Source organism: Amblyomma maculatum, chromosome 11 (genome assembly GCF_055883805.1).
Source record: "Amblyomma maculatum isolate TAMU_Amacu chromosome 11, ASM5588380v1, whole genome shotgun sequence".
NCBI lineage: Eukaryota > Metazoa > Arthropoda > Arachnida > Ixodida > Ixodidae > Amblyomma > Amblyomma maculatum.
This window is the reverse complement of record NC_139354.1, coordinates 19,308,468-19,327,761: the sequence shown is the minus strand read 5'-3', so window position 1 is coordinate 19,327,761 and position 19,294 is coordinate 19,308,468. Positions and strand designations below refer to the sequence as shown.

General features: G+C 47.6%; 1 protein-coding gene across 3 annotated transcripts in view; it reads left to right on the top strand.

The window, feature by feature from the left end:
* Positions 1–16,867, top strand: part of LOC146172996 (WD repeat-containing protein 26) — a 49,472-nt gene extending 32,605 nt beyond the window's left edge. For 2 of the 3 annotated variants that reach the window (XM_084584897.1, XM_084584896.1), the window contains exons 12-15: positions 7,989–8,024; positions 9,096–9,225; positions 12,120–12,329; positions 14,499–16,867. In XM_084584897.1, coding sequence (XP_084441023.1) covers positions 7,989–8,024; positions 9,096–9,225; positions 12,120–12,329; positions 14,499–14,578 — 456 coding nt within the window. In that variant the 3' untranslated portion in view covers positions 14,579–16,867. The remainder of the gene's footprint in view (positions 1–7,988; positions 8,025–9,095; positions 9,226–12,119; positions 12,330–14,498) is intronic. The other variant, XM_084584898.1, reaches the window with a different exon arrangement.
* The last annotated feature ends 2,427 nt before the right edge of the window (positions 16,868–19,294 follow it).

The following is a 19,294-nucleotide window of genomic DNA, read 5'->3' as shown; positions in this document are numbered from 1 at the left end:
AAAAAAAGAGAGAGAGAGCGCGGTTGAGCCAATCCGTTGGTCGGGTGTGCCGGGGAAGCTTGCGTGCTGCAGAGACGCGGAAGAAAACGGAGCGCTTCCTCACGCGGAGGAGGGAAGGCATAAGTGTGCTAGGCACGGCCATTTAGAGCGGGAACTTTGAGCACTCCCGCTCGAGACAACCCATGACCTAGAGAACTCTCGTCCTCTCTGCCTCTGCACGGTGGAGCAGTCCATTCTGAGGCTTGGATGGCCGTGGTGCACTGCACTATCCTCCCCTGTTTGCATTGTCCAAGCCCCTGCTTCGCGGTTGCACATGTTTTGTGGCAGGCATGCAGCAGCGTTCGTGCACGTCTTTCTGGCGTGGTTCTTCTAGTGTGCCATCATCGTTGCCATGATCTTGCCGGCCCTGGATTTTTTATGAACAGTAATGGAGGATTGTCTGAGAATGCCAGACTTGAATATCTCGCTCTTGATGGCAGTGCAGTTCATTTTTGGAGCATTGGCAGAAGTGAGCTCCTCCACCATCATGAATTGCTTCTGGAAGGCGGGCTTCACTAAGGATGCTGGCGACGCGAAAGGTTGCGAAGCTCTTGGTGACACATTGATGACAGAACTTTTGTCCACAGTGAGCGGTAGTGACGGTGACGCATAGAGACTTGAATTTTTACATGCTGACGGTAGAGTCGTGACAGATGAAGAGCTCACAGACGAGGCTACTGTCGCAGCAGTCGGTGGCGCGAAGGACGGTGACAGTAGCGACGACGACGGTGAACCGGAACCTGTGTAGATTGCGTCTCACCGGGAGGCTTTCAGAATGATAAACTTCCGCAGGACTTTGTTTTTGCTGAGAACTTTCTACTGCACTATGTTGAGCAGTTGGATGCCCTGCAGAAAGATTTCAGCCAGATTGCCGTGAAACAGACAACACTTACGGATTACGGGTTTCTTCCTGTTACAAAATAAAACTTATAAGCTACCTCATCCTCATTAACTGTGTAGTTTATACAGTGAAACCTCGTTATGGAACAACGAACATAAAATTAACTATCCTTTAGAATATGGGGGTATTACTCCCGCAAGAATGCGCCACGAGGGGGCTAGACGCGAGAGTCGCCTTCTAGCCCCGACGTGCCAGCCCTAGCAGACAGAGCTGTGACCCCCAACCCGCGGTGCGAGAAATCGCCACTGCGGCGGGTTCGGGCCAGAGGGGACAAACACCGAGTTGCGTACTCGAACAAGAGTTTATTGCACTGCTCGAGTACACGGCAAGAGAATAGCAATTAAGAACAACCGCCGTGTAGCGAGCGAAAGCCGCGTACGGGGGTGCAATAACAACCACCTAATAGGGAAGCGCGTCAAGTAGGTGAGAGGAAGTGTCTGCTCACCTGACACAGCTTCTCGCTCACATCCCGTTGCGGTGCCTACGGTCAGTGTGCGATTCTCGGTGACGGCGGTGGTCTCCTCGGCGGAAATCATGAACCGCGCGCGTGCGCGCCCATTCGCCGAAGAGCCCCAGCGAGTTGCTGCAGTCGCGCTCCTCGACACGGAACGGGAGAGGAGACCTCCCGGTTACGCCGGCAGGAAAGAGGGAAGGCCGCGGCAGCGTCGCCGCAGGCCCGGGAGGCGGCGGGGGGGTGGCCAGCATGCCCTCTCCTCCGCCAACCTCTCTGCCAGCGCGCGTAATCACGCGTGTTAATTACGCGCGGGCGTTATAATGGAGGAAGGGGATTGTGAATCCCCACAAGAATTACGAACATTTTGAAAATTCCTTTCCAAGAGCCTATAGCAAAAAATTTCAGTACTACGAATCTCAAAATACCGAATAATTCAGAATAACAAATGCAATTTTATCGCTGTCGCATACGTTAAGCGCCTTATTACTACAGTAAAACCTCGTTGATTCGAACTCTGTTAATTCTAACTGACGCTCGGGTCCCGCCATGGCCCTATGTATTTCAATAGGAGAAAACGCCTGATAATTCGAACATGCTAGTATCCACAACAGTTAATTCGAACTAGGAGCCCGTGGCTCACACAGCTCCTCGCAGACAGAAGTCGGCCCATACCTTGTACAATGCGCAGAAAGATTACTAAAGACTCAAAAAACAAAATCTTTCAAATCTGCCCGCGCGCGCGCGAGACGAGGTGCGCACTCGACAGTCACAGCGAGCATTCCGGTGCATGCCGTAGCAGGTTTTCGCTGCCGGGTGCCACCAGGCCACTGTAGCCAGGCTCCATCACATCAACGGTCCGGCGCAAGCTGTTGCAGGTTTTGGCTGCACCGCGGTTGCTGGGTGCGCTTTTGACAAGACTGTTTTCTTTTTGTCCTGCGGTCACATTGTGTGCACAACGCAGTTGTCGGTGTCGTGCATTTGTTCGTGCCGCGGTGGTCCAAGTTTTACCGCTTTCGTTGCCTCACCGCTTTGCCAGCGACGACTCATCGATTGTGACAGCCATGGCAAGCCGCGGTAAATACACGGCAAAGGACCTCAAGACGAAAATGGAGATTTTGAGTGAGGTGGAACGTGGTGTCCTATCCAAGACGGATATAGCCAAAAAGTACGACATCAAGAAGAGCACGCTGTCAACATATCTCAGGAACAAGGAATCGATCAGTGCTGCCTTTCGTAAAGACGTTATGGAGCCCTCTCGCAAAAGGCTACGGACGTCGGCCCATCCTGAAGTGGAGAGTGCCGTAATGGCATGGATAAAAGAAGTTCGCAGCCGGAACATTCCGTTAAGCGGGCCCATAATTGCTGCGAAGGCTGCAGTCTTTGCCAGCCAAATGAGCATCAGTGAGTTCGGCGCGTCGGAAGGCTGGCTGTTGCGTTTCAAGGCGCGTCACGGGCTGACATTTAGAAACGTTTGTGGGGAGTCAGCTGAAGTCGACAAGGAAACGTGTGAACAGTGGGTCTCCAGTGAACTGAAGGAACTGCTTGCTGATTATGCGCTCAGCGATGTATTCAATGCTGACGAGACGGCGCTGTATTTCAAATTGCTCCCTAACAAGACTGTCACTTACAAAGGCGACACTTGTGCTGGCGGAAAGAGAAGCAAAGAAAGAATCACCGTCGTGATGTGCGCAAATGCGACGGGCACGGAACGGTGCCGCTTGCTGGTGATCGGCAAGGTAGAGAAGCCTCGCTGTTTTAAAGGCATCAAGACTCTTCCTGTTGATTACACAGCAAACAAAAAGTCGTGGATGACACGGGAAATTTTCACCGACTAGCTGCGCAAGCTAGACAGGAAATTCGCTGCACAGAACAGGAATATTCTCATGTTCGTTGACAACTGTACAGCTCATTGTGACGTGAGTGGACTGACAGCAATTCACTTGGCATTTTTGCCTAAAAACACGACTTCTGTGCTCCAGCCTATGGATCTTGGAGTTATTCAGAACTTAAAAACGCTTTACAGGCGCCACCTCCTAGAGAGACTTCTTCTTTGTTTGGACAGTGGCAAGTCGTATGACATCGATTTGCTTGGAGCTGTCCACATGCTGGCATCATCGTGGAATACCGTCAAGCCGGAAACTATAAAAAATTGTTTCCGCAAGTGTGGCTTCGGTGACGCCCCAGAAGCATGCAGCGCGGAGGTAGCGGAGGCTTCGTCTGATGATGACTCCGTCGTGCTCGACCGTGGCTACGTGGCTTTGTCGGAGGGTGTCGCCTTTGAAGCTTAAGTTGACATTGACAACGGTGTGGAGACGTCTGGGCCCTTGAGTGATGAGAATATAATCGCGGCTGCATGTGCTCCACAGGGCTCACGGTTGGCGAACACGGCTGAAAGTGATGAGTCCGACGAAGGCGCCGATCCGGTGCCACCCCCTAGTGCATGTGAAGTAGCGTTGGCGCTCGATCTTGCTGCACGATACTTCTCCGGCGATGAGAATTCGGATCCTGTGCTGGAACTCTTGGGCAAGCTGCAGTCGATGCTTGTGGAGTCGCGGCGCAAGAAACGCAAGCAAACGCACATTACCGATTATTTTTTCGTGTAAATAAACATGCTTTGAAGCTCGCCACTCACACGAATGCATTCCAGTTCTTGTTTGCGGCGCATGACTGACCGATTAGTCCTGTTCATTCGCCGTTGCAGCTCGATTGCAAAAATTATCGGAATCGCTCTCCGTAAACGTGCAGTAGCGCCTAGCCCTCTTTACTCATGGAAATGAGTCAACATGTGGGCTCGGCCAGCACGGTGGGCCACGATGGCGCTCATTCCAGTGCCCGACTGTTAATTCGAACAATTTTCTCGGCCCCTTCGAGTTTGAATTAACGAGCTTTTACTGTACGATTTTGCATCTGCTGCAAAAAAAAAAAAAATGCGAATAATTCGGCGACTCGAGAAGAATCGGGCCAGGCGGTTTGTATTCTAAGGTTCACTATTATCATCATCATCAAATGTCTGCGTGAGAGTGGAATCATGGGTACCATAGATGGCATGGATGGGTCGTTGTCAGGCGTAGTCGTCAGGCCTACCGTATAAACCGTGTATAGGTCGAGTGGGAATATAGGTCGACCCCCTTACCTTGAAGTGAAAAAAAGAGAGAAAAAAAGAAAACCAAAAATTTCCGAAACGCATTTATTTGAAACATCGGCTGCATCCCTGCATCACCGGAGCTACGGTCTCACTCCGAAATTTCAGCAGTGTCGGAAGATGACTCATTGTCGCTCGCCACCTCCCACAGTGCGTCGTCCTCAGTTCCGTCAAGCTTGTTGCTTAAGCAGCACTTCTTGAATGCTTTCTGGACCATAGCATCTGGCAAAAAAGACCAGGCCGACAACACCCAGCTGCAGACAGTCGCAAGCGGAGGCCTTTGCAGGCGGCCTGTCGGCGTTTTCGGATTGACGCCAGACATCCACTCATTGTATTCCTGCCGCACTCTGTCCTTAAATGGCTTGTTGAGTGCGACATCGAGTGGCTGAAAGGTGGCAACGAGGTCCGTCCTAGCTTCGCTGAGCGCACGCTTGACTGATTCAGTCAGGTGACCGTGAAATGCGTCCAGAACCAGCATGCTCTGATGATTCAGCAGTGCACCGGGCCGGCGATTCCAAACCACATGGATCCATTCAACCATCATTGCCTCGTCCATGTAGCCTTTTTCATTAACACGCACTACAACACCTGACGGGAAAGCTTCCTTTGGCATGGTCTTCCTTTTGAAAATCACAAAAGGCGGCAGCTTTCTGCCATCAGCTGTGCATGCAAGCATGATAGTGAAGCACGAGTGCTCACTTCCTGTCGACAGAAGTTTCACCTCTTTGGCGCCATGTTCGTTGACCGTTGTAGACGAAGGCATGTTGAACCACACTGGGGTCTCGTTGGTGTTTGCAATTTGTCCCAGCATGTAGTCGTGCTCATCTCGAAGCCAAATTACAAACCGCTGGAAGCTGACAAGCTTATCAGCGAACTCCTCCGGCAGCTTCTGGCATATTGATGTGCGCCGGTGGAAGGAAAATCCCTTGCGCGTCATGAAACGGCGCACCCATGACTTCGGTGCGCTGAGCTCTTCTCGATGCAGTCCGGCTTCACGCGTGAGCTCCAGAGCTTTGCAGCGAATTGAATCCACAGTCACGGGTAGTGAGCGTGCGCTAAGATGCTGCACAAAGTCCGTAAGTGCGTCCTCAAGCTGTGGGTGCACTGCATGACGTCCACGAATGGACATTTTGCTCGGTTTGCACGCGAACAGCTCACCTTTTTGTTCACGCCAATACTGCACGCTCTTTTCTGAAACGCCAAACTGGCGCTGAGCGGCCATGTTGCCGTTTGCTTTGGCGAACTCTAACTTTCTTCTTGAAAGCCGCTGTAAACTGCCTCCGCGTGCCGCTATTCATTGCTAACGAGGAATTCATTGCTAACGCACGTGGTCAAACGAAACAGCACACGTGAAGACTAACACGCCAGTGACTGAAAACAAAAATGCAAGCAACCACGATTGGATGTCAGTACGGCTTCAGCTGTCTGTTCGCGTGCAGGCACGCTAGACGTTGCCAGACTGTGACTCACATTCTGCTAAAGACCACTATATAAGACGAGGGGCGACCTTAGCTTGCTTTTTTTAAAGAAAAAATCTCCACTTATATTGCGGTTTATACGGTAGTTCCTGCGAAGAGTGTGCTGCATTGTTTGCCTGAAGTGCGTTCATTTTCGGCTGCAACGAGATCAATTTGCCCTTCGGACAATGAATTCTGCAGTTGCTACCAAAAAGAAGCGGTAGCAGTTTACGATGCAGGACAAATTAAAAATCCTTCGGGACATTGATGCTGGGAGAAAGCAGGTTTACATCAGCAAGGAGCTTAGAGTGGCTCCGTCGACCATCGCGACGATCTTGAAGGATCGTGCGAAAATGATCGACCTTCAGAGGTCTCAGCTTGCTCCGAGCAGGAAACGGGTGTGGCTCGAGAATCTTCAAGACATCAACGAAGCAGTTCTGATGTGGTTTAAAATGCCCGATCACAAATTGTGCCAGTGTCGGGTCCTCTGCTCAAAGAAAAAGCACGGCAATTCGCCACAACGCTCGAAGTCACAGGGTGGCTGTATCGTTTTCACCAGAGAAACTGCATTACGTAGCAGACAGTGTCCAGAGAAGTAAGAAGTTGTCCAATCGTACTCCGATGATGTTCTTAACGCTGATCAAACAACCTGCTTCTACCAACTCCTCCTGGAGAAAACTATGCATTTTAAGGGCAGCAAATGCACAGGAGGAAAGAAGTCAAAGGTTTGAATTTCTGTGCTGTTCACCTGCACAAAAAAACTTTAACCTCTCGTCATCGGGAAGTACTTGAAGCCCTGCTGCATGAAGAATGTAGAGTCGCTGCCGTGCGATTACCAAGCGAACAGTCTGGCTTGGATGACGCGTGATTTGTTCTCCAAGTGGCTTCTCACAGTTGACAGCCAAATGAGGAAGGAAGACCGGAAAATCCTGATGATCGTCTATAACTGTTTGGCGCATCTTGTCAACATTCGCTTGACAAACATGCGACTGGAATTCTTGCCCCTGAATTGTACTTCACTACTGCATTCTCTGCATCAGGGGATTGTGTGAAAACCGAATTTTGGAGGCGCCTTGTTCAGTGGCTGCTGATTAACCTGTGACTGAATCGGCCAACTGTTGTAAGCGTAAAGCAGGCCGCGGAGATGCTTACCGGGGCGTTGTGGAACGTTAAGCCCAGCACGATTCAAAACTGCTGGAGGAAGGCAGGATTACTGAATACGCCAGCCCATCCGGAATAAGTTGGATACCAAGAAGAGGACAACACAACCGAGTTGTGGGAGGCAGCGCAAGAGAAGCTCGCCGTAGACCCTTCCGTAACTTTCGAGAACTACGTCCAGTGCGACGCAGTAGCGTGCACGGCAGCAGAGCTTACTACAGAAGAAATCGTGAGTAGCGTTTCGAGACGGACGACGCAGTGAAGACGAAGACAAAGTGGAGGCTGAGATCACAGATCGACCAGATGACTCCATCTCAAACTCTGATGTTTTGAATGCCACCGGGAAGCTGCGTGCCTACCTTGAGGCATCTGTCAGTGTGCCCAAGGCACTACACTGGAATGTGGATGACCTAGAGTCAATTGTTTTGCACCATTTGTGCTCCACAATTTATTGGTTGGAGATGGCTGTCTCCAATTGTACGCGCTGCTGAAGAGCTGAGGTAGGTCGTTTCTTTTCTCCACTCTAATTATTGGCGCTGATCTACGAGATTTTCACTTTAACAATATTTCAAAATAACAAATTATTTTCGATAATCCCTTAAAATTCGTTATAACGAGATTCGACTGTAATGTTCTCTTTGTTTTTACGGCCTGACCCGATTAAACAATTATTGGTTATAACATTATTTTCATGGCACTTCAGTATTGATGTAAGTGGCTTTGACTGTATTGAGGCTTTTTCTTCACTTCATCATTTTCAGAATGCATCTCGCGTTATATTCAGAATAAAGGTACAACTGCTATAGTGCCTTTTTTTTTCTTTCTCTCATTGCTCAGGAGGGCAACAGTGGCCTTCACCACCCGCCTTGTGAGGTAATAAGAAAAGTCAACTTTTGAATGACCTTGGGGGGGTTGTTGTGGTGTGCACAGGTAGAATAGAGTGGCTGTGAGTGAGGAAAGACACCAATGTGCGCCGTTGAGAAAGCGTACACACTGAAACAGTTGAGTAGAGCAGGGAACGACACAGACACCGGGTTTCCACTCCAACAAACCTTCTATGCTTTTGGTTAAAATTTACAGTCCCAGCCATAATAATATAGAGCACATCTCAGCGACGGAAAGTTTTCTCACACATAACCTAGGAAATGTTAGGGAGCACATTGGTACGCTAGGGAAATGTTAGGGTCTTGGTACGAGCGCTTAATGAAGATGAGTGCTTTTATGCCGCTACAAAACATGCTCATTGTTCACAGCCAGAGTAGACATATATTACACAAATGCGTCCATCGTGTTAGGTTTCAGTTAGTGTCACGCACAGATGGTATGATTTTTCCACACAGTCTGATAGTCTAAGAGTCCATGTCACTGAGTTAAGCTAGCATCTTAGAAATGGCATATGTCTTGTCAGTAGTGTTAGCTTTGGCAGGGCTTGTTGCGTTACATGGAGCATACCCCTGCTGAGCGGGGCCTTGCGTCTTAGTTAGAACCTTCCACTGTAGTTAGTGTCTGTGGTCTGGGCATAGCTTTGGAATCTTAGTAGCATTCTTCAGTTTTCCGCACACCAACTCATTGCTTCACGTAAATACGTGGCTTTTGCATGAGGGCTTTTGCATGAGTGTTCACGTATTGTTTCGTTCCATTTTGTAATGATTCCAGCTGTGATGGCCGCATTTCGATGGATAAATGAAACGGAGAGGAGGCATGCATGCGCTGTATACGATGTCTGCACGCGTTAATGATCCCCAGGTGGTCAAAGTTGTCAAGAGCACTCTGCTATGGCATCCCTAATAGCCTGAGTCGAGGAAAATGACTTGTCAATCCGGTTCTTTGGCAACAGGAAATCACTCCTATGGTCAAGCTTTACCTGTGGCCGATTACAGCTTGATGATGATGACATGCTTTGTTTATTTTCTCGCTTCAAAGCATTGTTGGGTGCGTGTGCAGGGTGTCCACATGTGGGACCTGGATGACAAGGTGCTCATACGGAAATTCCAGGGTGTCACGCAGGGTTACTACACTATTCGGTCATGCTTTGGTGGCGTCAACCAGGTGTTCATTGCCAGCGGAAGTGAAGGTATGTGCTGTTGCCCTGCTGTGGCGGCGGAAGCAGCTCTGCGTGCGTGTGTGCATGTGCATGCATGTATGTGTGTGTGCGCGTGCATGTGTGGAGCGGCCCTGGTAGCTGCACTGGGTGTGGTGCTAGTTCTGCTTTCGCGCTTCATTGTTATTCTTAAGGTGGCGGTTCCACGGTCGCCATCTTGGAAGTAGTTCAGATTCTGCCACCAGGCTGCGCCACTAATCCATGACAGAGGAATTGAGTACCTAGCCACCTAGCCCTCTCGACTTGCGCTGCCTGAACGCTTTTCTTGTGTTGCTGCGCGGACTTTCAAAGGTTTTTGTGGAGGGGGAGAGGGGGTAGGGGTCTGTTGGGAGAGAGATGGATTATTTTTTTTTATTTGGGAGAGGATTGAGGGATTGTCTGGAGTTATGGTTGGTGGTTTTCCACTCCACACTGAAGGAGAATGGAAGGGGAGAAAAGATAAGTGAATACAAGGGGCACAGTTAAACCTTAATATACCCCACTGGGGTGGCACAGTGGTTACGGCGCTCGACTACTGTGCCCAAGGAAGTGGGATCGAATCCCGGCCTCGGCAGCTGCGTTTCGATGGAGGCGAAACGGAGTGTCGTCCGTGTGCTGTGCGATGTCAGTGCACATTAAAGAACCCCAGGTGGTTCAAATTTCCGGAGTCCTTCACTACGGCGTCTCTCATAGCCTGAGTCGCTTTGGGACGTTAAAACCCACAAACCAACCAACTAAACCTCAATATAACAAACTTAGTGTAACAAAATCCTCCATGTAATGAAGTGTTTTCATTATCACAACTTCATGACCATAGAACACCATGTAATTTTAGTTTCACTGTAAGGAAGCAAATGTTACTGCACTTCCTATGTAGCGGAATTTCGTAGCTGGCTTAAGATGAACCCAACGATAAATTGTTCCGTGAACTCAAAGGGTTGAGTGGGGCATGTATCCAAGCGCGCCAGAATGGGTACGTGAAAGAGGGTGTCGCCAAGAAGGCGCACGAAGAGTACATGGCCGATTTAAATGCGTGTGTTGGGACGCATAAAGCTGCTGGAAAAACTAAAGTATCGACAAGGCACCCTCTCTCGTCCCTTCTCCTCCCCCGCGCACCAGGCGAACTTTTTTTTTTTTCTTTGTGATTTTATGCGACTGCGGTGGCGACCTCTGGCCCACTCCAAAGGAACTAACGCCCCTTTTCAATCAGTTGCTCGAGGAAATGGCAGAAGTCACTTTACAGGACTTTACTAATGTCGTCACTGTCATCCCTACTGTCATCACTATCGCTACTATATCATTATTATGAACCAAAGGCACCGTAATTGCCATTACTACTACCATCATTATCATTATCACTGACTGCATTATTGTTATCTTTGCTACTAATATCCTCAAATTAGACAAGGAGAATTATGATTGGCTTCTCACGAGCCCAGCATGGCCGAGTAGTTAGCTTAGCCGAGCATGCTTAGCTGGGGAATCTGAGCGTAGTGGTGCGGTTCCTGATGGAGGCGGATTTTTTTTTTTCTTAATCGTCAGTTCGTGTGAACATTTCCTGTAAACACTTCCGCAGCCCGTGAGCCTAGAAAGGCTTTCTCCTTAAAGGCTGTACAGGCGCGTCGTACCTGTCGCGTAACCGCACATTTAAACACAATTACAGGCTTTTCCTGAGAATGGTCTGTGAAATGCATGCCAAGTGACTTACCCCGGAAGGAGACTGCAGCCATGAAATTAGGAGACGCCTGCTTCTGGGAAAGAGAGCCATGGCTAGCCTTGACCGCCTAGTAAAGAGCACAGGCATTAGACTGCCAACCAAGATCCGTATAACTCGTGCTATGGTCTTTCCAGTTGTGATGTATGGATGCGAGAGTTGGACTGTGAAGAAGGCTGACCGCCGAAGAATTGACTCGTTTGAATTGTGGTGCTGGCAGAGACTCTTGAGAGTTCCTGAGACTGGACTGAACTGACAATTTAAGATGTCGTGAAATTTCAGTTTTGTGAAGCAAACTGCGGATTTTTACTGACTTCGTCGCGTCAAGGTTTAACTTTAGTGCAGTGAGCTGTCTTGTAGTGACGGTGACAGGAAATTCTTGTTCACTGTTGTAAGCACAATTTCACCAGTGTCTAATGTTGGCACAGGTCTCTTGGCATGTTGTGCATAGTGATCATGATCATGCTCAGAGCACCAGTCATTTGTTTCAGCATTACGTTGATTTGGTCAGCTGGTGCACCGATGGACGAGGTGTGTCTTTAGCAGGATGCAGCGGTAAAAGTGGCTGCGCCTTTTCTGGGATGCCAGGAAGGTTTGTTTAAATGTGCCTGCTATGGTGTCGGTGGCTTTTGGCAGCAAACTGGAGGCAAAATGCGTAGACTCCTTTGTGATGTGTGATGTCTGTGAACAGTAAGGTTGTTGAAATATGTCTAGAGCCCTCCGCTGCAGTGTCCCCTTTAGGTCACATGCTGTTTCAGGACTCGGAAACTCCGTGTATTGGGCAAAGTACTGTAAACTATCATTATGGCTGCTCACAATTTGCACTGCTGTGGTTGTGATGAAGCACTTTGTGCAGCTCGTATTTGTAGGCATTTGTTGAAAGCTGTGACATTGTAAGGTCCAAATTCCCCAGCATCATGCATTTGAGATATAGAGAAACAGACTGGCTGTTCAGGAAAACATGCTGCCGGGCTAATTGATGTTGAATGATTTGAAGAAATCAGTGCAAAATATGGTCGAAGGGCAAAAGGGAGGACGGATAGAACGTCCACGAGTTCATAATTTGTGCGGACTTCTTCACATCTGGCTGACAGCCCTTGCCCGAGCGATGACAGTAGTCTCCCCTCCCCCTCTCTCTCTCCTGATCCCTTCTCTTCCTCTCCATTTTCTGCAGACAACAAGGTGTACATCTGGCATGTCAAGTGGGAGAAGCCTATCGCTGTGCTGCAGGGCCACTCGCGGTCAGTGAACTGCGTCTCCTGGAACCCAGCCTTCCCGTCGATGTTGGTGAGCGTGTCGGACGACTCCACCATCCGCGTCTGGGGCCCCGCCGCAGCTGCCGCTTCCTCCGGACTTGGCAGTTCCTCGCCCAACTCCCAGTCTGGTGGGCCACCCTGTGTTTCTTTTCTTTTCTCTTTTCTTTTAAATAGTGATGACCGTTAGGGGTGCATTCTCCAGTTCTGCGGTGCTGTATCACAAAACACAAAAACAATGCAGAGGGGGTTGGCATCCCCTGTGCACAGTGGCGCAAAACAGAAAAACGACATAGACAATTTTTCTCCACCAACCATCGTAGCATATGAAACCCACTCATTTGAGGACTTTTCGACTGCGATCGAATTTTGAAGATGGGCTACCCCACCCAGAATTCAAGTCTAGCCAAGTTGGTCTTGAACGGGGGTCAACCCAATTTTTGAATTGCTCAAAGTTGGTTTTGAGGTGGGCCAAGTCCATTACTCTATCTCTCACCTTTAACATACCTTAGAGGGTGATAGCGGTGTATTTGGATCCATTGCGCACGATTGGAAGTTGACAAAAACGACATGCACTGCATGGCGAGAGAGAGTGGCAGGGTGATGGTTAACGAGGTTCCATACTCGCATTAGATGAAAAATTCCTGAGTTCAAGTCTACACTGCTCCAATGGGTGCTTTTTTTCCCCCGAGCTTTTTTCCCCCGCAAGGTTAGTGCTTGGGCTTGATCATGTTAAATAGTGCTTTCAGACTTTAAAAGCACCTTGTTCTCATATGTCCAGGGGCAGTTATAGCAAATTTTTGTCTTTGCTTGTGTGTTTGTCGTGCTCATTTTGGAAAATGATATGTGCTTCATTCTTACAGCTATGACGGGAAGGCAAGGTCACGAAAATTGGGATCACAAATGTGGGACCGTGATGTGCTCGTGTCGCCATGTCACTGCACTGACAGGTGTAAAAATCATCATCGGCCGGACTATACCCACCGTAGGGCGAAGGCCTCTCCCATACTCCTCCAATTTACCCAGTCTTGTGCTAGCTGCATCCACTTGACCTCTGTGAACTTCTTAACCCTTTCCGCCCACCTAACTTTCTGCCGCCCCCTACTGCGCTTTTCTTCCCATGGAATCTAGTTTGTTACTAAGCGACCGACGGTTATCGTCTCTTCGCACTACATGCCCTGCCCATGCCCATTTCTTTTTCTTGATTTCCGCTAGAATGTCAGTAACTAAGGTTATTTTTCTGACCCACTCTGCACGCTTCCTATCCCTTAACGTTACCCCTACCATTTTCCGTTCCATAGTCCTCTGCATTGTCCTCAACTTAAAGGGCCACTATCCAGGGTATGACCTTTTAAAAAAAGGAGCCCAATGCTTCGATTAGGTACTGGAGATAGGCTGTGCAAAATGCTACAGCACTCCGCAAAGCAACAAAAATACAAATCAAAGCTGTCTCTTACTCTCCTTCGGAAGCCAGCTTCCCCATTCTCTACACTGGCCCATCTCGCTGACTGACGGGTGAAGGATGGGCATACACCACTAATTGTGTCCACCGCTCTCTACGCGCTTTTCCCTCGCCCGTTTCGTTCTCGCACTTTTCTTCCGAAGCGACCTTTCGTCTTCTCTCCTTTTTAGGGAACGCCCCACCTCTTTCTTGCCAAACGCGGAGGAGGAAGGGGAATTTGGCTTGCAGAGCAGGAGAGTGAAAAACCTCTGAGAGGGAACGAAAGGAGAAGGAAATGCAAAATCGGTTGATTATGACTTCTGCTTATTGCTTATATCTGCACTTATTGCTTATATCTGACTAGTTGTGTGGTAGCTTCAGTTGTTGTTTCTTTTTTTCATAGCAGCAGAAATGCTGCAGCTGGTGCACATCATCGTAGCAGTAAAGCTCGCCAACTACGATAACTTTGATTTGGTGAAGTGTTTTTTTTTTTGCCGAAAGAGTGGGGGTCATACCTCAAAATAAGCTTGTGCAGGCTTAGACGGAGGTGTATATTAAATAAGTAAATGAACGTAATGCTAACGCGCAACTGAACTGCCTAGGAAAGCATGCCACAGCAGCAGTTCAATGTGCATTATCCCGCTTACTTTGTCATGCGGGCTCTCCCGAGAGGTGGCGCCACGGTATGTCCCCGCGCCCAATACCCTTATCACACGGACGCAGCTAAACTCTCCATTCACTTGTCGCACGTCAAGGTCGTTCTTTATCTCAAGTGAATTAAGCACTGCATCGTAGTTGCTATGTGTTTTGGGGTGGATTTCTAATTATGCTGTCTTTATGTTTTCTCTGTTGTGTGCAGGTGAGATGGGTGAAGGATCCCCTTACTCCAACGGCAGCAGCAACGGGGTCTGTGACGGTGACGGCAATTCGGTCGTCTAGCACATGCAGCCTATCCCTATCTTCAAAGGGACTCTAATACATGTTTCATGGAGTGTGCACGGGACTGTAAGAAAAGGGAAAAGCTGGAAGAGGGAGAGAAACGGCTGTCTGAAAAGGAAGGTGCTTCTGCACATCGGTTTTGTTTGCACGCCTTGTCAACTGGGAAGAAGTGCTTTGTGGAACACTCAAGACACCCGGCCTGCAGATTTCAAGGACAAGCCTTTGGATACCAGCACGCATGAACCGTTTCAAGCTCATCTAGGCTGTGGAAGTTGCCTAGGCAGTGGAATGCATGTGACGAGGTTGAAGACATGACATGCATGTGACGAGCTTGTGACGTGCATGTGAAAGGCTTATGACTGTCTGGTATTGCAGCTTTGCAGAGGACACTAGAGCAACCACCAAAGCTATGGGAGCTGTCTGGGCAGTGGGCGCACATGATGGGCTTGAAGACGCGACACACGCGTGACAGGCTTGTTGTGACGTTCTTGCAATGCAGATTCTCGGGCTTGGGCTGGTTGAAGACACTAGGGTGGCTTTCCAAGCTATTTAAGCTGTCTAGGCTGTGGATTGCATGGGATGGGCTTGAAGATGTGACATCCTTGACAAGCTTGTGACATGCATGTAACGGGCTCGTGGCGGTCTTGCATTGCAGCTAATAGAGCCTTGGCTTGGCTAAAGACACGCGGATAATTGCGTGTCGGTTGCCTGATGGTGTGCTCGTATCGTTGTAAGGTTGGCAGGCGATATGGATTGGATTGCAAAGAGCAGCCAAGAAACTGCGTGTCGGAAACTTGGGTTTCCTTCCGTATGAGTTTGTCGTGTGAAGGGAGAATTTTCATCGCACTTAGTAGGATCGATCTTTAATTGCGTCATCTACGATCATGTGTGCCGATGCGTCTTATTGGAAGCGAACATCGGTTTGATTTTTTTTTTTTGGTGGTGCATATGTTTCTTCGAGGCTGTTTGTCCAGACATTTATGTTGGGCGCCAAAACTTTAATTTCATCATTTTCTCTGGCGGGCGGTGCGGTAGTGTTGCTTGTTCTCGATGTGCTAGGCGGCTATGTTATGCTGCAGAGTTTAGATTCGTGGTTGTATCTTGCGGATGATGTGCGTTGTTGGTGTCACGATATCGCATGAAACCCGCACTGCCACCAGTTTTACTTGCGCTGCAACGTTGTGAAACAACGGTAACAACACTGTGCTTTGTTGCTCAAGGCTTTAGCCTATTTGACAGATTGAGAGCAACTGTGCTTATAATTGGCATACCCAGAATTCAAACATTCAAAGGCGACAACAGCTAGGTAAATATTTTTATGTTAGGCGAATGTATTTGGTGAGCTTGCGGATCTCTTTCCGCAAAAATTATTTGACAACGCAGATAACTGACGTTAGTGGTTGTTTCTGGACTTAGTGTTCAAGTGCGTAGCTTGTTTACATGATTGTTTAAATTTGACGTTTTTGTTTTAACTGCTGATAAAAACTATGACGCAGCAAATGACATTATCATGCTGATGAGTATGCCCAAAAATTTTAACGTGTTTCAAGTAAATAAAGTTTTGATATTTCGAAACAAGATTTTACGTGCACTTCGAGATTTGTTTTTGTGTTGGTAAGACAGGTTGAGGCCGTTTCTGTAGGGAAGCAAGAGCTCAGAGTCTGCAGTTATGAAGTGACCTGCTTGTCGTGTACAACACTTGTAAATACAGACTGCATGTGTGTTTTTGAGAGCATGAATGCCTCGATTACTTAGAGAAAAAGTTAATAAAACGCAACAGCATCGCGATTCAGACAAGGCTCTTGAAACAACTGGGGGCCTCTTAAGAAATTGTGTACGTGATTTAGACACCAATACATACAGGAAAGCGTAACAATTTAAAACACATTGTTTGTGCAAGTATGTGTGACATGAGCATGCCAATAATACTTCCGACATGTTTTTTTTTCCTCTTCCCGTTGTTGCCAACATGGTAGAAAATGGGCATATTCGTTAGAGCATAGTGACAGGCAAAGTGATTTTTTTTTCCCCTTCTACTTCGGCAGTTTTTGTTGTTGTTGAAGTGTTTGTATTTTGGCTATTGCAGTCCTGAAAATTTGGGCGCAGCTTTTTTTTAGAAATTGTTTGCTGTGTTATGGTGATGCCGAAATTGGCCAAAGCCATTTCTTTGCGTGTGTGCTTGTATGTGTGTATGTGTGCGCGCCGTTTCTTCTGTCGCTTCTATTGAGAAGTGTCATGCTTGCTATTAGCTGCCATTAACAAAATAAAACACGAATGCACCACCATCAAGCTTTGGGCTGCAAAGCATCCTTGAGCTGGACTTGCAAACACGCTGGCTCGCAAACCACCCTTCAGCTGGTCCAGCAATCAGTTTCACGATATGTTTTGCGCTCTGGCATTCAGAGTCTGGAGCAGGTGAAGTTCCCACTACCAAATGTTGAAGTACCCACACCTTTGACAGAGCTGACATAATGTACTGGTCAAATGTAAGGAAGCAACTTGCGTATATCTCTAACTTGTTCTGGCACATACTGCAACGTGGCTAACTATTCATATAGCTTTCATAGTACAATTGGTTATCAGTCGAGTAATGATCATACTTTGGAAGCTGTATGCATAGTCAGCCATATTTCATTGCAGTTGTGTCGGATTGACAAGCTATGAGAAACCAGTTTCCTTGCTGGAACAGATTAGTTTGACACCAGTCATGTTTTTCACCTGACATTTCACCAAGATCTGAACCGTGGCGGTGAAGTGACCTGTCGACACCGAGTGCCCGGGGTCAACATACTCTGGAAGCTAAACTTGTAAATCACGGCTGCATGCACGAGACTCGGTCGCACAGATTCATTTTGGCGACTGGTTCTATAAAACCACAGGTTCTTGATATGCGATTGGTGTATTTCCGGTTCAATTGCAATAGCTGGCAATCACGTGCCTACCACCTTATTGCCCTGTCAACCAGTCTCGTTAACGAGTTTGTTCTCCCATGCTTGCTTGATCATTGTCGGCTCTCTGTGAGAGCAGTATGAATTTGATAGCTGGTTTTCTTGTTTGTGCAAATATATTTTAATGCTTTTAGAAAAAAAAAAGAAAACCAAGAGTTTCTTGTGCTTGACTTCTTTGTGTTGCTTTGCGTCATAGGCTGCAGTTCAGATGGAGAGGATAAAAGTTGTGCCCTCATGCAGGGAAGGAAAAAACTTGCAGTTTCATTTGCACCTACCTGAGGTTGCTGCGATGCGGATGAGTTGTCTAACACCATTGAGGTGCACACATTCAGCTTCGATTCGGTTCTTGCGATTGTACAAACTACTCAGGACAGCATGATGAATGGACACATTTGCGTTAAATACATAATCTGCATTCAGCCTATGGTTAACTGATAACATTGATTAGGAGCACACTTTTTGCCTTTGTTCTAAATGTATTTCCTTGTAGGATTACATTCAGGAGAAATTTTCATTAGTGTAGAAGTAACAGCAGTATTCATTCTTTACCAAAGATTTAACTTGCACATTGTAATATGATGGTATTAGAATGCTCATTATTGCAATAGCTATCCGGTGTTTGTGTGTGAAGCTTTGGTTGAAGGAGGTAAATTCCCCTGCAGCGAAGGCTGGAGGTGACAGGTAGGGACAGCAAAATATTTAGTAAATTAGTTAAATAGGCAACGATGATTGACCCTTATGGAGACTCCAATTTTGAACCATCTGGATGCATTCTCTCCATCGTGAGGGACCACTGGGCAATGTTTTGCTGAGAGAGTTTGGAATGTAACTTAGTTTCAATTAGCTTGTTGAAGCCATTCGGTGCAACTTTTCACCTGACAAACTGCCTCTTTAGTTAGTGGCACGACTAGTTTTGGGGGCAAGTACAGGGAGTTAGTTGCATGGAAGACGTCCGTCTTGAAGTGGACATGTAGTTAGGTTGATGATAGCCTATTTCTGTCATTTATTAGGGAAGCTTGCAGTGTGGGGTTGATGTATTCATTCAACTTTTTGTCGACGCTGCTAACGGTCCTCCAGTAAGTGTTGGTAGAGTTTACCGGTTTCGAAATGCATACCAACTGGCAACCTTAGCGTGCAGAATGGCGGTTGTGATTCCTAGTGGAGGGCTCTGTATATATTTAGACCCCCTGAGGTTCTCGGAGTCTCCTCAATTGACATTGCATAGCACGTGAATGTGTTTGCATTCCATCTACCTCAAATTACGACCGCAGTGTCGGAGTTCAGACCGAGCTCGGAATGAGCAGCCAGCTTACAAATCCACTCGGCCACCATGGCAAGCTGTCTGCATAATTCCTATGCGTAAATAACACTATTGTATTTAGTTACATAATGGCTTATAATTTTGCTTTTATAATAATTATAATTTTGCTCATATATATATATATATATATATATATGTGCTTTGTGATACCAACAGCATCTAGGTTGCCTAAAATCTTTCTGGGAAGATAAATCCAATACATAAACAAGTATGGTAAATTACAGACTGCGGGATGCAATGTCCCAAGAAGACTCGTGGCTATAGGTGATGTCTTAGTAGAGGGCTCTGGATTAATTTAGACTGCCTTGGATTTTGTAATGTGCATCAACATTGCACAGCACATGAGTGCTTTTCACATTTCTTTCATTTTCACCAAAATGCAGCCACGTTGGCTGGGTTATTGAACCAGAGTCCTTTAATTCTGTAGCCAAGTAAGCCTCTGAACCA